This window comes from Lithobates pipiens, unplaced genomic scaffold, assembly GCF_037356315.1.
Source record: "Lithobates pipiens isolate NorthernLeopardFrog02 unplaced genomic scaffold, aLitPip1_a1.2 Scaffold_28, whole genome shotgun sequence".
In the NCBI taxonomy this organism is placed as follows: Eukaryota; Metazoa; Chordata; class Amphibia; order Anura; family Ranidae; genus Lithobates; species Lithobates pipiens.
This window is the reverse complement of record NW_027507789.1, coordinates 153,104,042-153,126,406: the sequence shown is the minus strand read 5'-3', so window position 1 is coordinate 153,126,406 and position 22,365 is coordinate 153,104,042. Positions and strand designations below refer to the sequence as shown.

Below are 22,365 nucleotides of genomic sequence, written 5' to 3'. Positions count from 1 at the left end.
TGTATGATATGTTTAGATATGTAGCAATTCCAACGTTAACTCAACTGTGTAACTGTCATTGTTGAAAAAACGTATGGCTTGTGCATTGGAAGTTATTTAATATGTTCTATAAAAGCCTTTTTGACTGTTTTTTTTTTTTTTTTTTTTTTTTTAAAGATCCCCCCCCATTATTATTGCATATCTGCCTAGAGTAGCATCAAAAATAATTAAAAAAATAACGTATTTTCTTTTATTTCTTTCCCTGGCCCTTTATGGATACATTCAGCAGCAGTTTAGAAGGTGGGGAGTTGCATGTTCCTTTCAGAAGGATCCCAAGAAACTCTGCAGGTCTTATAACATGTGGCCTTCTACTAATTCTCTATAGATTTGTGCATTTTATTAGTAGTTCTGCACCCTGACTCCAAGAATGCATTTTGGCTTTAATTTTCCTAATATTTGTCTTGCGATATAAAAAAAAAAATGTAAAACTGCGCTATTCTAAATACCAAATTTTATATAGCATAGGCAAATGTGTAACCATAGAGCAGCAACTCTTTGTGAGACATGCACAGCACCAATAATATAGTTCAAATAGAGTTGCGCTTAACATTGAAAGGAAAAAGCAAAAAAGTGTCCAAAGGGTGATAAACCGAAGTCCAATCAGTCACAAAGTGCACTTATCCATCACCCGACTGGTGTGTGATTACTAGTGAAAAAGTGTCCACCTCATAGATTAGGCCTAATGTTGGCCCCCTGTTACGGAAGGTCTCTCTCACTTGTGGCATTAAACCCAGCCAAGGCCTCTGCCCATTCAAGGGGATTAGGCTGAAGGTAATGGTACCCACCCCTCTTGAGGAGACTGTCACATGAAACCCCAAAAAAGATAAAGCTTCCATAGTACAAGCTCTTTTAAAAATGTATTAGTAAAATAAAGATTGCACTTACCAATGTAGCATAAAAGATAAAAGCTGGCTGGCTCTGTATAACAGCCAGTCTTTCTGGGACTTGCGCAAGATACAATGACATTTTATATATGCTGGACTGCACTCTTTACATTGTTTAGCAACTGGCAATGAAAAAGTTCTGGCAAAAGTTAAGACATTTTTGTCCAGGTTTTACATTAATCATTTTATGTCTGCTGTTGCAATTATTTTGAACATTTCACACAGGGATCTGTTTATGAAGATTGGGCAAATCCAATGGACTTGTGGCTGTTTACATCAAGTTACATCTAATCCGCCATGTTTAGGTCTAAAAAAACAAAAACAGTCCTTTTCCATTTTTTGTATGGACCTGAACGGACTCGGTATAAACAGACATACATAAATTTACTTATGCCTGCCCATAGACCTAATGAAGCTTCTGATCAGGTCCTCCTCAAAAACTGACTGGTAGACTTGATTTGAAAAAATACACTTTAATGTATTAAAAAGAACAAAACAGAATATATAACTATAAAACTATAAAATATATATAAAAATATATTTTCCCAAATAAATGGAAGATGATGTTGCGCCGAGTAAATAGATACCCAACATGTCATGTTTTTAAAACTGTGCACGCTCATGGAATGGTGCCACACTACGGTACTTAAAAATCTATATAGGCGCCGCTTTTACTTTCAAATAGTTTTATTAAGAGATCAAATAGTACACAACATAAAGAGCAGAACATTTTACATTAGTTGCAGAAATGAAGAGTAACCAAATATACAACATTTTAACTTTGTGGATACATTTACATTAGGAAGATCCAAATCGGGTCTGAAAACCGCATAGATACAGTGCATATCTATTATGAAGGACCCAAAGGGAGAGCTGGGTTGGAACAAACTTACGGTCTCCGAAAACGGAGAGACATGTAGTTAACATCAGCGAAATATTAGTTATCAAAAGAGGTAACTGAAGACGGTCTAGTTCCGCGTGCTAAGTTTTACATACATGAAAAGAGAAAGAGGAGAAGGAATAGTTAGAAAAGAGATATAGAGACTTATAGGGAAGGGGGAGGAACATGAGAGAGGGGTGGGGTGAGAAAAAGGGAATGGTCGGATGGCCCGCGCAAACCCCGGGCAGCGTCTATCGCGTCCAGACGGCCACCGTTCTGGGCTAGGGAGCCATGAGGCGAGTGTTAAATTGGGGGATTTTGTCCAGGATTACTGCCTCTATCCTGCTATGGATCATAGCCTGCATGACTCTATGCTTTGCTTCAGAGACATTCAGAGTTGGTGTCCTCCAGGCTTTCGCAATAGTCTGTTTGGCTGCGGTCGTCACCTGGAGAAAGAGACGATTTTGGGCTTTAGTAAGTTCTTGGGGTAACCAGTTCAATAGGGCCATTGCAGGGTCGGGGGCTAAGGGACTTTGGATCAATAAGGATATCATTTTGAAAATTGTTGTCCAAAAGCTCTTCACTACTGGCCACGTCCACCAGATGTGGACATGGTTGCCCAGGTCCTTGCAGCCCCTAAAACAGTTTGGTGGGTAGTTAGGTACAAATTTGGCAATCCTAGAGGGAACCAGGTACCAGCACATTAGGACCTTATAGTTGACCTCAGAGGCGACAACGTTCTGTGAGGAATTTTTTGTATTGGCCCATATATGTCAGTCCATGACTCCGTATCGGGGTTGATCGATAGATCTGTGGCCCACTGTGCAGTGTATCGCGAAGGGTCATCAGATGTGGAGGATAGGTAAGTATAAAGATATGAGATAATACCCGGGGCGTGTGGGTCTGAGGAGCATATGGATTCAAATGGAGACAGGGTGCTGAGGTTGGGACAGGGTTTGATCATTCAAAAAGATCCAGAAAGTCGACAAAACAAACAGAGATTTCACCGCTCCAAGTCAAAAACCACTGACGGGCTGCTAGCTCTCCAAATGGATGGGGGTTCCAGGTGCAGGCTGATTGCATAAGCCAAATGTGTAGAAACAGAACGAAACTCTGGATAGCTATGAGTAAGCGCTGTTTGTAGCGTGAAACGCGTTAGCAATTTTATTCAAAAATCCTTTTTTCTTCCCTTCTTGCTGTGACGTTTTGTTCAATGGAGTTTTGCACTTGCATTTTGAAGAAATAAAGGCATCTAATTTTTACACAATCCGGAGTGCGGCTTTCCAGAGTTTCATTCTGTTTCTACAGGGTTTGATCATTGTCTGTCTGGAGAAAGTGAACTATCTGGAGATAGCGGAAAACACTCTTTAGGGGGTAATTGCACCTGGGCCTGCAAATCCGGGAACGCAATAAAGGAGTTATCCGAAGACGGGTCACATACACGAGTCAGGCCCGCACGGGACCATGCCAAACAGGCATTTGGCTCCACGCAGGCTGGATAAAAGTTTTGGATGGCCTAAGAATGAGAGCAAGGGCAGGTGCGGTGATTGTAATTTAAAAGGGATGCCTACCATATGCCAAATTTTGAGGGAATGACAGGTAACAGGCTTGGTGAGTTATTTTACGCATCTGAGGTGGGAGCCAAACTAAATTTGAAACTGATATGGGATGGGGCCTCTACAGCCTCCAGACTAACCCATAGAGGGATTTCTGATGTAGCGTGAAATAGGGCCGTTTGCGACAGTTGAGCGGCATAATAATAATTTTTAAAATTTGGTATTCCCAAGCCACCTTTAAGTTTGTGGCGGAAAAGAACAGTTTTAGAGATCCTAGGCCTCGTGTTACCCCAAATGTATTTAAGAGTTAGGGTCATCCAGAGCCAATGGAAGTATGGTGGGACCATGACTGGGAGTACTCTTTACAGATACAGCAATTTGGGTAATAGGGACATTTTCGCAGGGGCAATCCATCCCAACCAGGAGACACACAGGGGCTGCCAGGCAGTGAGGAGTGATGAGAGATTACACAACATGGGCAGGTAGTTTGCTTGATATAGTTGGGCTGGGTTTCTAGTCAATTTTATTCCTAAATAGGATATAAAGGACGTGGACCGGTGAAAGGGGTAGTTTTCGTGTAGACGTTGGAGAATCTCCGCAGGGAGGGACACATCGAGGGCTGTAGATTTAGTTTGATTTACCTCAAGTCCTGAGATACGGGCAAACGCATCTAGAACATTAAAAAGATTTGGTATAGTGGTATGGGGTGAAGTGATAAAAAGGAGGGCGTCATCCGCAAAGAGACACAATTAATGTGTCATGGAGGCTATTTCTAATCCTCGGATATCCGGCTTTGATCTAATCAGGGCTGCTAAGGGCTCAATGGCGAGTGCAAAAATTAGAGGGGACAAAGGACACCCCTGCCTAGTACCACGTTGGATGGGAAACCTGTCCGAGCGAAAACTGGAGTAACGAACATAAGCTTGAGGGCGAGTATATAAAGCATCTATCCAGTGGAGAAAGTGCAGGCCAAATACCCATCTTTGCAATATGTAAGTAAGATAGGGCCAGGACACAGTATCAAAAGCTTTGCGTATGTCGCGAGATAGTTGCATGGGTATGAAACCCACTTGGTCCCTATGTATCAACCCTCCGATGTGTGGGTTCAAACGTGTAGACGGGATCTTCGCTAAAAGTTTTATATCAACATTTAAGAGCGATATAGGGCCTATAGTTAGACCAGAGGGTATGGTCGGTATTGGGTTTCGGTATCATGGAAACGGAGGCCGTAAGTGTATCTCCACCAAAAGTCCCCCCTTTTAACAGTGCATTGAACGAGTTCGCCAGGAGAGGGGCCAGGATGCCGGCAAATCTTTTGTAATATAGGCCCGTAAACCCATCTGGGCCAGGTTTCTTATGAGGTTTAAGAGTTTTGATAGCCTGCAGCACCTCAAGAGGCGAAATCTGTGCGTCGATGGTGGCGCGAGTTGTAGTTTATAATGAGGGGATCGGCAAGTCATGGAATAATGTCTCGGCCATTTCCTGAGGAAGAGGGGCGGCAGATTCATACAATTTGGCTACTCGTCTACTAAATTCAGTCACTATTCTAACTGGGTTTCTTTTATGAACCCCTTTGTCTACTTTAAGTCTAATTGGTTTGTGGACTCGCTCGGGGTGTCTAAGGCAGAGTGCCAGAAAGGTGTCTGGCTTATTAGCTTTCGTATATATAGTATGGCTGGCTCTGCGTAGGGTTTTGTCTGCCGCTTCCGACAGGAGTAAATCTAACTCCAATCGTGTCTTGTCCATGATAGACTTATTCGTTTCCGATGGGGTAGTCTGGAACTGTAGGAAATGATGCTGGAAATCTAATTCTAGTTGTTGGAGACGTTCCAGTCCATTATCCCTTTTAAGGAAGGTGGCAGTTGAAATGCATTTGCCTCGGATCACAGGCTTATGGGCTTCCCATAAAAGGATGGGAGAGGTCTCCGGGATATTATTATGTAGGAGGTAATCCTGAAGTGCTGTTTCAATGTCGAGACAAAAAGATTGATTGGTCAAATGCTTATGCATATACCAAGATCTATCCTTAGAATGAGGTAAGGCCACGCTTTTAAAATATCTACCTGTTACCAGTTTAGATTTCCAGATTTGTGCGTGAGCACAGGGAGACGGAGGCGCTCTGATCATTTTTAGCAGTTAGGGAATCACCGTCTGAAAAAAGCAGTACCGGGGTTATGGCATATTGGTTTGACCATAACCAGGTATTCGACTTCCAACCAAGGGTGTCATTTTACTATGGCCCATTTGGGAAGTGGTTAAAAAGTGATGATCTGCAAGAGTGACTGGAACTGGAAGTCAGGTGAAATCTTCTAGACAGGGGCTTAGATAGCACTAAAACTCTAACAAAGGTTCTACCACCTACCTCAGTCTGTCCAAAACAGATAAAAAAATCTAAGCAGCTGCTTTAGCTATAATGAAGCCAACTTCAGGATTAACAGGTTGGTTATGTTTTTAATGTTTGTTGCATCAATGAAGGCCACGGTGATGGCATTTGTGATCGATTTTTGTTTTCAAGTGCGAATAGTCTTCAAAGTAAACCTGCACTGAGCCTAGGTTTACCTAACTGGTGCCCAGGCTTAGTAGCAGGTACAATAAGATGCCTACCTTTTTATATTAGATGTGCTGTGTAGTAGCCCCAATCTGCTGTTTAAACCGCAGTAAAAAAAATGGTACTTAAAGTGGCACTCGACTATGAGAACCACAAGAAACACTATTTAGTTCATTTTTATATTGAAAGGAATTTCGACTATCCTTTGATCCCTATCTCCATGCTTTATTTTTGTTAAGAAATAACTTAGAAAAACACCCCTAAAGCCCCATACACACTATGAGTTTTTCCTTCAGATTTACCAAAACCATATAATATGAGGTCAAATCTTAGGAGTTTCAATTTGTGTGCAATCAGGCAGGCCCTTGCACTACATGGTTTTGGTAAATCTGAAGACAAAAATCAGCAGAAAATCTGATAGTGTGTATGGGGCTTTATAATAACATTTCTAGCCATCTTGAGTAAGGGCAGATGATTAATTCAGCATTTAATCCTAGGATATATCTGCCCTTAGTTCAGGCTTGCAGGCAAGGTTTGCTTAGTTGAGAAGAACCCTCCTTCCCTCCTTCAAAGCAAAACTCATCCATCCATCCATGTCTCAATGCTTTAATTTGTTGAGAAATTGCTTTGAAAAGCACTCCCCTAGCATTTCTAGCCATTTCTTGATCCTCTTGAGTAAGTGCAGATAGTTACATATATAGTTACATAGTTGGTAAGGTTGAATAAAGACACTGGTCCATCCAGTTCCATCTGTGTACGTGTGTTTGTCACCTCTGGTATCCCTGTATTGCGTCAAAGATGCCCATCTAGGAGTTTCTTTTTTTAAACGATTGACACGTCCAGCTGACACCACCAACTGTGGAAGGGAGTTTCACATCCTTACCACTTTGACAGTAAAAGAACCTTAAGGTTGAACCACTTCTCCAATTTCATTAAGTGGCCATCTGTCTTCTTAAAGAGGAGGTCCAGCACCCCCCTCCCCCCTTCTCCAAAATACTGTAGCTACTGGTTTTCTTTTTATATTGGGACACTTGCCTGTCCAGGAATCCAGCGATGTCTGAAACCCAGTTTCTATTGGCCCTATTGTGCTGCTGTCGCCATTGCCTGTACGGGAAGAGCACTGTGCTTTGTGACTGGCCTGGCGCTGGAGGAGGGGGCCCGCGCTTCCGGAAGACCTCGCCGCAGCAAGAGCACGCAGAAGTGGGTACCTGTCAAAACCAGATACTCGTTCACCCCTGAGGGTTGTCTTCTGCACAGTTCAGATACTTACCCCAGCAGATCCAGCGGTGTCCTGCTGAGATCCTCTTCTGCTTTGCCAATGCCCAGTCACCTGCTACAATACGTTTCTGTGATCTCATCGTTTGGCGCCAGCTTTTCCATGTTCAGCCGGTAAGCCTACCGATGACATGCCACTAGGTCTACCCCCCTCCTCCTTTACTGAATGGAGAGAGAATGCCTCCTGGAATATGTGACATGCATATCCCAGGAGGCAAAGGGAGCTCAGTACACGTAATTTGCCTAGGCGAACATAACATATCCATCTTCTGTTAAACAAGGCAGAAATGAGGGACAAGTGGCCACCTCCAACTGTATATGATGTAATGAACCCCAAATTTCATGTACCTAATATTGGTTTGCTAGACTATATCTGTCTACGGTCAGCAATTGGTTTATGTGGTCACCACCTTACTGCAAATCTCCCTTGTACACACAAAGAAAATTCATAAGATGGACCTCAAAACCATAGCTATAAATGGTTCATCCTCCCCTACTGTAGCCCAGTGGAAATCATTGGTTAATCAGTTTACCCCTTGGTGAATTGGATTATCCCATAAAAAAATGTGAATAGAACTGTCCCCTAAAATTCCAAATGTTTTGGATCTATGGTGTAATTCTACTCCTACGTTAAGTTTGACGTTAGAATTATCTCACTAGGCATAAGTGAACATTTTGGCAATGTGTTTTAGAATGTATGTATATAACAAGTAGGGACGCACCGATATATATTGGCTGAAATTGGGGTTATCGCCATTTTGCCAGTAGAAAAAAATTAAAGGTGCCGATTTAATGTCATGCTGCATCCCATTGAAGTCTGTGAAAAAAAAACACCCCCTATTGACTTCAGTTCAAGAACGCAAAGCCCCCCCCCCCCTCCTCTTTCAATGCAAAAACACCAGCCACATTAATTCAATTTAAAACTTGTTTTTTAAAAATTATCCATTTCGGTTTCAGTTTTCAGCCAAGTGCATACTGAATTTTCGGTGCACCGCTCATCAAAAGCACATGCAAGACTGTCATGGTTTCAGTTCATTATTTTATGAAACCTATTCATAATCAGATTTTTTTTTTTTTTTTTTTTTTTTTTAATATGATTACTGTAATTGTGAACATATATGCACTTTTATGTAGAAACATGAGTTTAGTAGATATCGCCCAAATCGAGTTTAGCAGATATCGCCCAAATCGTCCCCTCCGCTCCTTCCAGGACCTCCTCCCCTCTAGCTCCCTTGTTGGCTCCTCTCGCCTTCAGGACTTCTCCAGAGCCTCTCCCATCCCCTGGAGCTCCCTGCCCTGGTATATCCACTCAGCCCCTAACCTGTCCACCTTTTAGGAGATCCCTGAAAACTCCCTTATTCAGGGAAGCCTATCCCACCCACACCTAACAACTGTCCCCAAGCCACCCCCATCAAATCATTCTCTGCAGCTATTACCTTCTATATCACCACCCCCTCCCGTTAGAATGTAAGCTCTATGAGCAGGGCCCTCCGTTACCTTTTTTTTGTATTGAACTGTACTGTAATTGTGTTGTCCCCCCTATACATTGTAAAGCGCTGTGTAAACTGTTGGCGCTGTATAAATAGTGTATAATAATTTAGTAAACTCATGCATTTTATTTAAAAAAGAAAAAGGTACTTCCAGTTCAGGGGAATATGTGACACTATTCCTCCCATGTCCCATAATTTATTGCCTCTGTCGCCCAATCATCATCACATTGAGGTGAAAGGGTGATGGTAAATTTATCAATTTTGTAAGTTTTATAAATTTTGTAATTCTCAACCTTCAGAAAGTCAATATATGCATAGTATTTTTGGTGGGGTCTGATGGTAGATTGAAGCTCTAGGGGAGTGTGCCAAAGCTTGCATGCTACTAGGCTTGATTATTAGATACATAAACCATTATTAGGCAAGAGAGCTTGTCTACAAAAGTGATCCATAATTCAGACCATATACAATGCATCCAGAAAGAATTCGGTGCTTCGCTTTTTTCACATTTTGTTATGTTACAGCCTTCTCCCAAAATGGATTAAATTCAATATTTTCCTCAACATTCTACAAGCAAACCCCCATAATGACAATGCAAAAGACTATTAACGACTCTGTGTACATGTACTGATAAGATAACATTGAGGACAGTTCAGGAGCAGTTGAAAAAAATGCCCAACTGCTCCTAAACGTCAGTTTACCAACAGCAGTGTACGTGATTCCTTAGACCATGAGAAACAAAATTCTCTGGTCTGATGAAACAAAGATTGAACTCTTTGGGCAAGCATAATTTCTGGAGGAAACCAGGCACCGCTCATCACACCTGGGCAATACCATCCCTACAGTGAAGCATCATGCTGTGGGTATGGTTTTTCAGCAGCATGAACTGGGAGACTAGTCAGGATTGAGGGAAAGATGAATGCAGCAATGTACAGAGACATCCTTGATGAAAACCTGCTCCAGAACGCTCGCTCTGGACCTCAGACTGGAGTGAAGGTTCATCTACCAACAGGACAACAACTCAAAGCACACAGCCAAGATAACTAAGGAGTGGCTAAGGGACGACTCTGTCCTTGAGTGGCCCAGCCAGAGCCCAGACTTCATTGTGCACCGATGCTCCCCATCCAACCTGATGGAGCTTGAGAGATCCTGCAAAAGAAGAATGGGAGAAACTGCCCAAAAATAGGTGTGCCAAGCTTGTAGCATCATACTCAAAATAGTGAGCCTGCAATTGGTGCCAAAGGTGCTTCAACAAAGTATTGCGCAAAGGCTGTGTATACTTATGTACATGGGACTTTTTTTTTTTTTTTTTTTCTTTTTTTGATTTTAAAAAAAATTTGTAAAGATTCCAAATTTAATGTGATTGTAGCCGTATTAGTGCAATTGTGACAGAGAAAATTGAGTACTGTCCGTGATACTTTTTTTATTTGCACTAACATACAATTTTTCAGGACAAGCTTTCGGGTATGTCCCCTTCTTCAAGGTCCAAGCAGTACTGATTTACAAATTTTTAAGCAGAATGTAAAAACAAAACCAAAAAAAAAAAAACACCTCTGAGGGAAAGAACAACAAAAAAAACATACAAATCAATGGCAATAAAGATAAGAGAAGAGTTAGTGAGATAAGACAGAGGGAGAGCTATGGAATGGAGGGGGGGTTGCTAGTCACAGAGGGGGTTGTAAAACTTTAGTATAATGAGTAAGGAAACCTATATCTAAATTCAGGCCATTATTTTTTGTGTCAAAAAGAATTATCATTCTTAGTTCAAAGGTTTTCCTTTCCTGGATAGTTCTGAAATTCCCTTTAAGAACTAAAACATTGAGGTCTTCTATAGTGTGGTCCGGTTGTGAGAAGTGATGTCCCACAGGTGTACATAAACTGTCTTCTTTATGTTCCTTGATGGTATGTCTGTGTAAATTCATCCTCGTTTGCAACTTCTGTCCTGTTTCACCAACATAAGATCCTTTGCTGCACCTTTTGCATTGGATGAGGTACACAACATTGCTGGAGGTACAGTTGTAAGATCCCATGATATTGAAGGTCCCGTTTGTGTGTGTGACACTTTTGGATAGATTGATCTGGTTGCATAGTTTGCAGCGCTTTTTATTGCAGGGTTTGCTTCCATTATTTGTGTCATCATAATCAGAGTGAAGTTTCCTGCTGATTAGTTTGTGTCTGAGGTTGGGTTCCCAACCTCAGACACAAACTAATCAGCAGGAAACTTCACTCTGATTATGATGACACAAATAATGGAAGCAAACCCTGCAATAAAAAGCGCTGCAAACTATGCAACCAGATCAATCTATCCAAAAGTGTCACACACACAAACGGGACCTTCAATATCATGGGATCTTACAACTGTACCTCCAGCAATGTTGTGTACCTCATCCAATGCAAAAGGTGCAGCAAAGGATCTTATGTTGGTGAAACAGGACAGAAGTTGCAAACGAGGATGAATTTACACAGACATACCATCAAGGAACATAAAGAAGACAGTTTATGTACACCTGTGGGACATCACTTCTCACAACCGGACCACACTATAGAAGACCTCAATGTTTTAGTTCTTAAAGGGAATTTCAGAACTATCCAGGAAAGGAAAACCTTTGAACTAAGAATGATAATTCTTTTTGACACAAAAAATAATGGCCTGAATTTAGATATAGGTTTCCTTACTCATTATACTAAAGTTTTACAACCCCCTCTGTGACTAGCAACCCCCCCTCCATTCCATAGCTCTCCCTCTGTCTTATCTCACTAACTCTTCTCTTATCTTTATTGCCATTGATTTGTATGTTTTTTTTGTTCTTTCCCTCAGAGGTGTTTTTTTTTTTTTTTGGTTTTTTGTTTTTACATTCTGCTTAAAAATTTGTAAATCAGTACTGCTTGGACCTTAAAGATTCCAAACAAACTTCTTTCACGTTGTCATTATGGGATATTGTTTGTAGAATTTTGAGGAAAATAATGAATTTAATACATTTTGAAATAAGGCTGTAACATAACAAAATGTGGAAAAAGCGAAGCTCTGTGAATACTTTCCGGAAGCACTGTATCCCTTCTCCTCAGCATGTAAAATACAAACATCTTTGCTTTCTCTACAGGCTTGCCGCCATTTTAATAACAATGGCACTTGTGAGCTGCTGTGTCCACTTTTAGTCTCATACAACTCGGAGACCTTTGAATCTGTCACGAACAAAGATGGACGATACACATATGGAGCAAGCTGCGTCATACGATGTCCTTGTAAGATGCACCCCCCTCGCCTATTCTAGATTTTATAGAAAGCAGCACTGTGACTCGTTTTACATGCTTTGTTCTTTTCTAAAATGTAGATAACTACCTGGCCACGGAAGTCGGATCCTGCACTCTTCTCTGCCCACAAAATAATCAAGAAGTGATTGTCGGAGACGTACAGAAGTGTGAAAAGTGCACCAACCAGTGCAGTAAAGGTAATAAGGATCTATAAATGATTGACATTTTGTGTTCACAATTTCCTAATTAGATTTTTATGCTAACTTTTTGTGTGGAGTACTATTTCTTTTTTTTTTAAACAAGTACAATCAAATCATGTTTGGCTGTACTACTTCTCCTGTGGCTCACGTGAGTGCAGTTCTTTCTGCACTCCTGTGACCCATTTTCAGCAGGCAGCGGTGCATCTATCACGCATACACTAATTATTTGTGTTTTAAAGGGAATCTATGCGCTGATCAGCCATAACCTTATGATTACCCACCTAATATTGAGTAGGTCCCCCTGACCCGTCAAGGACCAGTCAAGGCAAGAACACCACTAGACCTCCTGAAGGTGGTATTTGGTATCTGGCACCAAGCAGTCAGTAGCAGGTCCTTTTAAGTCCTGTAAGTTTCAAGGTGGGGTCTCCACAGATCAGACTTGTTTTTCCAGTATATCCCACAGATGTTCAATTTTTGGATTGAGGTTTGAAGAATTTTGGAGGTCAACATCTCAAACAACTTCCATTGCTTTGTGGTCCACTTCTGATTCTCACACGCACATTGTAGGTGCTTTTGGCTGTGGACACCCTGACCAGTGTTGCCAAGTGAAAGTTACTGACATGACGACCAAAATTTACAAACCACACTTTTTTTTTTTTTTTTTTCTCCCCTAAAAATTATGACATTTACTGATAGAGCCACATTTTTTACTGACATTTAAAAAAAGTTCATAACATGACCATTTTAAATGCAAAACAGGGCAAATATCAATATTTAAGCCATAAACATATACAGTGCCTTGAAAAAAAGTATTCATACCCCTTGTTATTTTCCACATTTTGTCATGTAACTTTCAATATTTTATTTATTTTTTTACAAATATCGGACAAGTGTGGCATCCATTTGTATTCAGCCGCTTTTACTCTGATACCCCTAACTAAAATTGCCTTTAGAGGTCACCTAATTAAGTAAATAGAGTCCACCTGTGTGTAATTAAATCTCAGTATAAATACAGCTGTTCTGTGAAGCACAACTACAAACCTACCAAGACATGGCCGTCCACCTAAACTAATGGGCCAGGCAAGGAGAGCATTAATCAGAGAAGCAGCCAAGAGGCCCATGGTAACTCTGGAGGAGCTGCAGAGATCCACAGCTCAGGTGGGAGAATCTGTCCACAGGACAACTATTAGTCGTGCACTCCACAAATGGCAAGAAGAAAGCCATTGTTGAAGGAAGTCCATAAGAAGTCCCGTTTTCAGTTTGCGAGAAGCTATGTGGAGGACACAGCAAACATGTGGAAGAAGGTGCTCTGGTCAGATGAGACCATAATTTAACTTTTTGACCTAAAAGCAAAACACTATGTGTGGTGGAAAACTAACACGGCACATCACCCTGAACACACCATCCCCACTGTGAAATATGGTGGTGGCAGCATCATGTTGTCGGGATGCTTTTCTTCAGCAGGAACAGGGAAGCTGGTCAGAGTTGATGGGAAGATGGATGGAGCCAAATACAGGGCAATCTTAGAAGCAAGCTTAATAATGAAGGCTCCGTATCATACTTCTCGCATCTTAAATTTCACTAACACAGGTATATGGCAGCATCACAGCACTAAAAAGAGCTTCAAACATCAGCAATCGAGTGTATCTCCAACGTAGGTTAAATTAGATGAGTTCAGTATGTGGTGAAAATCGCCAGTCCAGGACTGGCGATTTTCACCACATACTGAACTCCTCTAATTTAACCTACGTTGGAGATGCACTCGATTGCTGATGTTTGAAGCTCTTTTTAGTGCTGTGATGCTGCCATATACCTGTGTTAGTGAAATCATGATGCGAGAAGTATGATACGGAGCCTTCATTATTAAGCTTACAATCCGTTCCGATGAAATACCAATAAGGCTATTCATCTATATCTGGTAAGCGCATCCTAAATCTGGTGACGGGCACTGATCTGCAGTTCTGTTTGGATTCACCGTGGTGACTCGATAAGCACGGACATATAGGACTTTATTGGACTCTATTATTATTATTTTTTATATTTTAGTTTTTATTTTTTAGTTTCAGCCTTCTGTAAATTGTTATTTGCTATTTTCACATTCTGTTGGTGGTTTTATTAGTGTAATGTTAATGATATTTTTTTGAGCAACACTTATTCATCATCTGTGGGTGCTATTAACACTTTGGTTGATATTTCACTTTGTTTCCTATTATTGAATAGGACTATTGGCGCAGCTTCCCTAATTTTTCCATATCTATTTCAGTGTGTGTATCCCACTTAATGCTGCAGCCTCTTTTTATTTCATTCTATTATTATCTTTTGTAATAACCTTAATTTTTTCCTGAGCGCAGTTTATTTCTTGTTGTAATCTTAGAAGCAAACCTTTTAGAGTCTGCAAAAGACTTGAAACTGGGGCTGAGGTTCATCTTCCAGCAGGACAACGACCCTAAACGTACAGCCAGAGCTAAAATAGAATGGTTTAGATCCGCCGTCATTAAATGGCGGCCCGTGGTCCGAGTCCAGACCGAACGGAGCTTCTGCCCGTGCCGCCAGCATACTAAATTGAAGCAATCACTGGTTTGCTGGGACCGCGGGTTTCCCCAGCAACCAGTGACGCTGCGCGCATGTGCCCGCCCCCTGCTCCTGGCCACGTCTCTCGAAGCTGGAGAGAGACACACGCTCACGGGCAGTAGGGGTGTGACGTCACATGCGCGCCCTGCCCCCCTGCTGCCTGCGGTTCCCTATTCCCGGGTCCTGGCTCTCCTTGCCAGGCAGTTTCAGTTGTGCCCTCGCTCCTGCAGTAAAGGTATGTGGGCACATTATGGATCATTCATGAGACTGTTTTTATTGTGCACACTGTTGGGCATATTTTAAGGGGCACACTGATGGGTATATTATGCACAATGCCGGGCTTTTTTTGTAAGGAGCACATGGGTATATTTTTTATGTGCACACTGATGGGCATGTTTTGTTAAGGTGCCCCTTAACAAAATATGCCCATCGGTGTGCACAATAAAAATATACCTATCAGCGTGCCCCTTAACATAAAATAAGGGTCACGCTGATGGGCACCTTTTATGTTAAGGGGTACTTCGATGGACAAATTTTATTTTGCGGGGCACGCTGATGGGTATATTTTTAATGTGCACATCAATGGGCATATTTTGTTAAGGGGCACGCTGATGGGCACAACAAAATGTGCCCTACAAAATATGCCCATCGATGTGCACATTAAAAATATACCCATCAGCGTGCCCCGCAAAATAAAATTTGTCCATCGGAGTACCCCTTAACATAAAAGGTGCCCATCAGCGTGACCCTTATTTTATGTTAAGGGGCACGCTGATAGGTATATTTTTATTGTGCACACCGATGGGCATATTTTGTTAAGGGGCACCTTAACAAAACATGCCCATCAGTGAGCACATAAAAAATATACCCATGTGCTCCTTGCAAAAAAAGCCCAGCATTGTGCATATTAATAATATACCTATCAGCATGCCCCTTAAAATAAAATTTGTCCATCAGAGAGCCTCCTAACATAATAGGCGGCCATCAGTGTGACCCTTATTTCATGTTAAGGGGCACGCTAATGGGCATATTTTATTTTAAGAGCAACACTGATGGGTACATTTTATATTAAAAGGGGCACTCTGATGGGCAAATTTTAAGTTAAGGGGCGCGTTTTGTTGTGTCCATCAGAGTGCCCCTTAGTATAAAATGTGCCCATCAGCATGACCCTTATTTTATGTTAAGGGGCACCCTGATGTGCACAGTTTATGTTAAGGGGGACTCTGATGGGGACATCTGATGTAAGGAGACACTCTGACAGGAATGCCTGATGTAAAGGGGCACTGTGATGGGGCACCCGATTTAAAGACGCACTGTGATGGGGACACCTGATGTAAAGGGGCACTGTGATGGGGACACCTGATGTAAAGGGGCACTGTGATGGGGACAACTGATGTAAAGGAGCACTGTGATGGGGACATCCGATTTAAAGGCGCACTGTGATGGGGGCACGCTGATGGGCATATTTTATTTTAAGAGCAACACTGATGGGTACACTTTATATTAAAGGGGCACTCTGATGGGCAAATTTTAAGTTAAGGGGCACGTTTTGTTGTGTCCATCAGAGTGCCCCTTAATATAAAATGTGCCCATCAGCGTGACCCTTAACATAAAATGTACCCATCAGCGTGACCCTGATTTTATGTTAAGGGACAACCTTATGTGCACATTTTATGTTAAGGGGACTCTGATGGGGACATCTGATGTAAAGGGGCACTATGATGGGCACACCTGATCTGGTGGGAACACCTGATATAAGGAGGCACACTTATGGTGACACCTAATGTAAGGGGGCACCTTTATATAATGGGGCACTCTGATGGTGACAAATTATATAAGGGGGCATACTGATGGGAAAAAACAGCTGTAAGGGGGCTTTCCATTGCAGAAACCTGATGTAAGTGGGCACTCTGACAAGAATACCTGATGTAAGAGAGTACTCTGCCTTTGGCAACTGATTTTTGGGGGTAGTCTGGGGCACCCAATGTAATAAATTACTTTAATAGGGGCAACTGATGTAAGGGGGAAAACTAATGGGGACATTTACATTTACAGAATATTACCAAAGTGTGTGGAGGAAACCATAGCAAAAGTGACAGAGAGCATGGCTTGTGCCAAGAAAAGGAAGGTAGACACTGAAAACCGAGTCTTCAAAGATGAATGGACAGACCAATATATGTTCATTCTTCCTGTGGGAAGTTTAAAACCGGTTTGTCTTATTTGTTGCGAAACCGTTGCGTTAATAAAAAGTAGCAATGTGACGCGTCCCTACGAAACAAAACACAGTTAGTTTGCGCAAACATATCCACAGCATTCCGAGGTGAGGGCACGTAAAATAACGGAACTGAAAGTCCTCTCACATTCATTTACAGCCCAGCAGCGTGCAAATGAATGTTCACTTAAAGTAGCATGGATTTTGGGGCAACACAAAAGACCATTTACCGATGGTACATTTGTAAAGGAGTTTTTGAATGCTGTTGCTGAAACTTTACTTGAGGGTAAACAAAAAGATGAGCTGTGTGTAAAAATCAACCAGATCCCACTGTCAGCATCAACGGCAACAAAAAAGACTGAAATATTAACAGAGGATGTTTTGGGACAACTTGATGCAGTGATTCAGAGTGCAGTATGCATTTCTTTAGCCATGGATGAATCAACGGATATAACTGATAATGCCCAGCTTTTGGTGTATGTAAGATTTTTTTCACAAAGAAACAAAAGAACTTTGTGAGGACCTGTTAGGCGTAACACCACTTGAGACGCACACAAGAGGACAAGACATATATGAGGCCATTAAGGAGATTCTGAGAAAGAGGAAGATCGATCTGAAAAAAGTGGCCTCGGTTACCACAGATGGTGCCCCTGCCATGGTAGGAAAGGAGAGAGGAGCTGTGGCACGACTGAAAGAGGACAACCCTGACCTTATTTCTTACCACTGCATTTTTCACCAGACTGTCCTGTGTGCCATTCTATCAGACAAGTTTGCAGAAATCATGGACACGATGATGAAACTCATCTTCCTCAGGGTATCCTCATCCCATCAACATCGTTTACTAAGAGAGTTTCTTAAAGAAGTTGAGGCAAATGCAAATGACCTTTTACTTCACAACAATGTTAGATGGCTAAGTAAAGGCAATGTATTGGAACGCTTTTGGTCCATTCAAACTGAAGTAGCTGCTTTCTTAGTGCAACTCAAAAGTCAGAAAGCAAGACAGTTTTCACTGTTTTTACAAGATGAGAGCACAATGAATATCGCTTTCCTAGTGGACATAACATCACACCTTAACAAACTTAATTTAAAGCTCCAGGGCAAGAACAATTCCATCTGTGATTTGATGACCGCTGCCCGCTCCTTCCAGAGAAAACTGGATTTGTTCAAGGAAGATCTGCAAGGAGAGTGCTTGCATTTCACAAAGGTGAAAGAACAGATTCAAGGAAAGAGAGATGTTTCTCCTTTTGTTGACTTCATAAATTCATTGGAAGCTTCAGTAAAAGGTTTGATAGCTTCAGTCTTGGACATCAGATCCTCCTGTTCATTCACAATCCATTCCTCATTAAAGATGTCAGAGTGTTTTCAAAGGAGGTGATGCAGATCTTCAAGTGGGCACATGAGGGATCTCTACAGACTGAAATGATTGACCTGCAAACAAATGTCGCACTAAGAGAGCACATTGAAGGAACTGATCCGGCTAACTTCTGGTTACAGACTGTGCCTGAGACTGCTTTCCCTTGTCTAATCAAGGTAGCACTACACACCTTGACCATGTTTGGATCTACGTACAGCTGTCAGCTTTCTCCACTAGCTGTCAGCTTTCTCCACTATGAACATTATTAAAACAAAGTATCGTTCCAAACTCACCAATTTAAGCCAAGATTCAAACTACTGGCAGGACAATCAAAAGCCCATTTTTCTCACTAGACAGGTTTTTGGGTGGTAAAAAATTGAAATAAAGTCAGAAAGTGCTTATTTCTTTTACTTGAAAAATGGATGTTCTTTTTATGTTTTTATTAAAGAGTTAGGGCCGGTTCACACTGCAGGCGCGGCGAGGCGTCTCCGACTTGCCTCGCCGCGACCTGCGGCGACTTGCAGATGACTTCTGTATAGAAGTCAATGCAAGTCGCCCCCGAAGTCGCCCAGAAGTAGTACAGGAACCTTTTTTCTGAGTCGGAGCCACTCGAGTCGCTCCTCTCAGAACGGTTCCATTGTACAGAATGGGGGCGACTTGCGGGAGCGAGGCGAGTCGTGTCGCCTCGCATCGCCCGCTGTGTGAACCGGCCCTTATTGATTTGTTTCCATATTGTTTTTGTTAAAAATAGTTGTTTGTTTTTCATACAAAGACAAGAGCAAATGTAAAGCTTTCCTAGTTCCAACTGTCCACATGTTTAATATTGTAACTGAAACTTGACAATAAATATTGTTGAAATGCTAAGGAAATTGTACATTTCTCATGTTTTTGATAGATATACAGTGACTACAATCTTTCTGAGTCATAGCACAGACTTGAGATTCGGACCTCCGCCCAAAGAAAATTTTGGCGACCGGACCTCCTTGAATTTTAATTCATTACCTCTGGTTTAGATCAAAGTATATTCATGTGTTAGAATGGCCCCCTCAAAGTCCAGAACTAAACCCAATTGAGAATCTGTGGCAAGACTTAAAAATTGCTGTTCTCAGACACTTGTATATAAAAAATATGACACAAATATATAAAAGAAATAGTAAGCTGAGGTTATGAATGGACTTTCATAGTACCGTACAAAGGCTTAAAATACACATAGTAGATATAAAAGTTTTTCATTTTATTCCAAGCATATTAAAACATACAGTACATATCTTAAAGACCCAATAGTCGTGTTCTGAACAGTAAGCTCCAGAGCTTTGCTTTTCAGCGGGAACACAGTTCCGGCATCTCTTGGACTGACTGTATGTAATGACAAGGGGAGCTGGGGTGTGCTGCAGGGTATTGATGCTTACTGCTGGGAATCTATTTTTGCAAGGGGGTCTATTGTTGCTGGGAGGTTTATTGTTGCTGGTGGGAGACCTATTGTTGCTGTGGGGATCTTGTGTTGCTGGGGGGGTCAGTTGTTGCTGAAAGATCCACTGTTGGGGGAGGGGTCTATTGTTAATTGCAGCCAGACAAACTATTAATGCTGGCTATGCGGAGATCTGTCATGCTTCCACGAGTCTATTGTTATTGACGGGGAAATTTGTTGTGGTTGGCCCATTGCTAGGGGGATCTATTGTTGCTGGCGGCAGGGGATCTATTTTACTGCTTTTCTTGCTATAATTACCAAATTCCATACAAATTACCTAGCTCCTCAAAATGATACTTGGTTCTATATTGTCTAAAAGGGACGGTACTGGGAGATGGGTAGGGGGCGGAGAAAAGGGGCACCTCGGAAAGGGGGAGTTCCTACACCTATTGTCTGAGGGGAAAAAAAAAACAGCCCTGGTACGTTCTTTAAAAAAAAACACAAATTAAGTGGCAGAGGGGAAGAGTATTGTCAACTTGGCATGGCACCATCTGTGTGTGAAGTACTGGATGTGTTTTGCGGATATGTCACTGCTTCGTGCACGCTTAAAACATATCAGCCCCGGCGGGTATGAGGGTCCCCACATTAAGGGACCCACAGATTACAACCATGTCGTAAGGTGCGGTAGCTTAAGGTCCTCTTGAAAATTAATTGAAAAATGGCCAGGAAGTTTTTTTTCCTCGGCAGCCACAATATACTTAAGGGGATAAGTAGCACATGAAGACCTCTAAAGGTATATGTCAAAAGGCATACAGATTTCCTTGTGTATATTTCTATCCTATATGTCTTCAGAGTCAGTATGCGTGCCAAAGAAGGGGCTAATGCTGCGCTGTAGCCTTTAAGCTAATTAAGCAGGGGTACACCACACATTCCACTGAGGGTTACCTGCCATCTGAGAAGCTGATCCTATAACCGCAGCACCCCGGGTCAATAAATCTATTTCTCCATTTACATGAAGATCAGGTTAATATATCTCAGCACAGAGTTCCCCCTTACAGGGCGATGGGAAGTCTGATGTAAAGGGGAAATGCTGCAGATCCGGATGTAAGGGGGAATGCTGCAGACTTTGTTGTAAAGGGGAACTCTGATATAAAGTGGTCTCTGGTCACCAGAGCCCTCCCTTACATCAGAGTCCACAGTGTTCCCCTTTACATCAGGGACCACAGAGTTCCCTCTTGCACTGTAAGGGGGAATCCTGCAGACTCTGATGTGGAGGGGGGAGACTAGATCTGGGCGATTTTCAAATTAAAAATAAAAAATAAAATCTGTGTTTTTTTTTTTTTTTTAAACTCGCTTCACGATTCGAGGTGTTTTTATTTATTTTTTTAAATGGACACTGCGCCGTTCCTGAGGAGTTGCGGGCAGGAGTTTTTAGGTGAGGCCGCAGCTTTAGCCTAGTCACACCTAAAAACTCCTGCCCGCAGCACCTCAGGACTGGCGCGGTGGTGAATATTATTATTATTATTATTTTTTTTTTTTAAATAATCGATTTGCTTACATTTTTTTTACCCCAGACCTAGGGTAGACTCTGGCTACAGATCACCTTCCACAGAGTGAATACACTAATTTAAAGGGGGGGGGGTCACTGATATAAGGGGGACCTTTTATATCAGTGGCGCCACTTACCTTACTGTATTCACTACCCTCTTACATCAGTGAGATGAGATTCACTGACCTGTTCTCAGGTGCACTGTGCAGGGCTCAGTCATAAGTTCCTCTCTGGGCTTCAGCTTGGTGGCTCTGGTTTTATCCTACAGTCTCCTCTCCACAGTCCACACATGTCTGACTCCCCCCGTGACCCCAGTCTCGGTGGCGCTCCCACTCAGACTGCAGACATGATACAAGACCATAAAAGGTCAGACTGATGACATGATACAGGAGATGGTCAGAGACTGCTGACGTGATACAGCCGCCTGGACTGCCAGGGATGTGGATGGCCAGGTATGTACCCCATGGCCATCCTGCAAATAAATGCCCAATCTGTGCCCACAAATGGGCAATGACTGGCACCATCATGTAACATGTTTTCACTCCCTATAATGTGTACCCATCATTGCCAGCTATGAGTGCCCATCAGTGCCGCCTATCAGTACCCATCATAAGTGCCCTTCAGTGCCACCTCATCGGTGCCCATCAGTGCCCGTCATTGAACAAGAAAACTTACTTATTTACACAAAAATTTTACAGACACAAAGAAAGACTTGTCTTTTTTATTTTTTTTTGCAAAAAAAAAAAAAAAAAATGCAGAGGTGATCAAATACGACCAAAAGAAAGCTCTATTTGTGGGAACAAAATGATAAAAAATTTGGGTAGAGTGTAGCATGACTGCGCAAAATTCTCATTCAAATTGCAACAGCGCTGAAAACTGAAAATTGGTCTGTGCAGGAAGGTGTCTAAGTGCCCAGTATTGAAGTGGTTAAAGTGTTACTAAACCCAGGACCCCACAGTACACAGAACATGAAAATGCAATAGTTTTAGTAAATATAAACTGCTTAATACCTTCTCTTAACAGCCGTATATGGCAGTCTTGTGACTTCTATCAGTAAAGCTTTTAGGAAGAGTTTTCATACTGCACTTAGCTGTCCTATCAGGATACAGGACCCCTGACCCTCTGTCTGGACAGTGCTGATTGGCCCTGT

The 22,365-nt window shown here is 42.0% G+C and overlaps 1 protein-coding gene across 1 annotated transcript in view; it reads left to right on the top strand.

The window, feature by feature from the left end:
- ERBB2 (erb-b2 receptor tyrosine kinase 2) overlaps window positions 1-22,365 on the top strand; it is a 190,393-nt gene that overhangs the window by 93,382 nt on the left and 74,646 nt on the right. Inside the window, exons 7-8 of the mRNA XM_077459716.1 lie at window positions 11,771-11,912; window positions 12,002-12,118. Coding sequence (XP_077315842.1) covers window positions 11,771-11,912; window positions 12,002-12,118 — 259 coding nt within the window. The remainder of the gene's footprint in view (window positions 1-11,770; window positions 11,913-12,001; window positions 12,119-22,365) is intronic.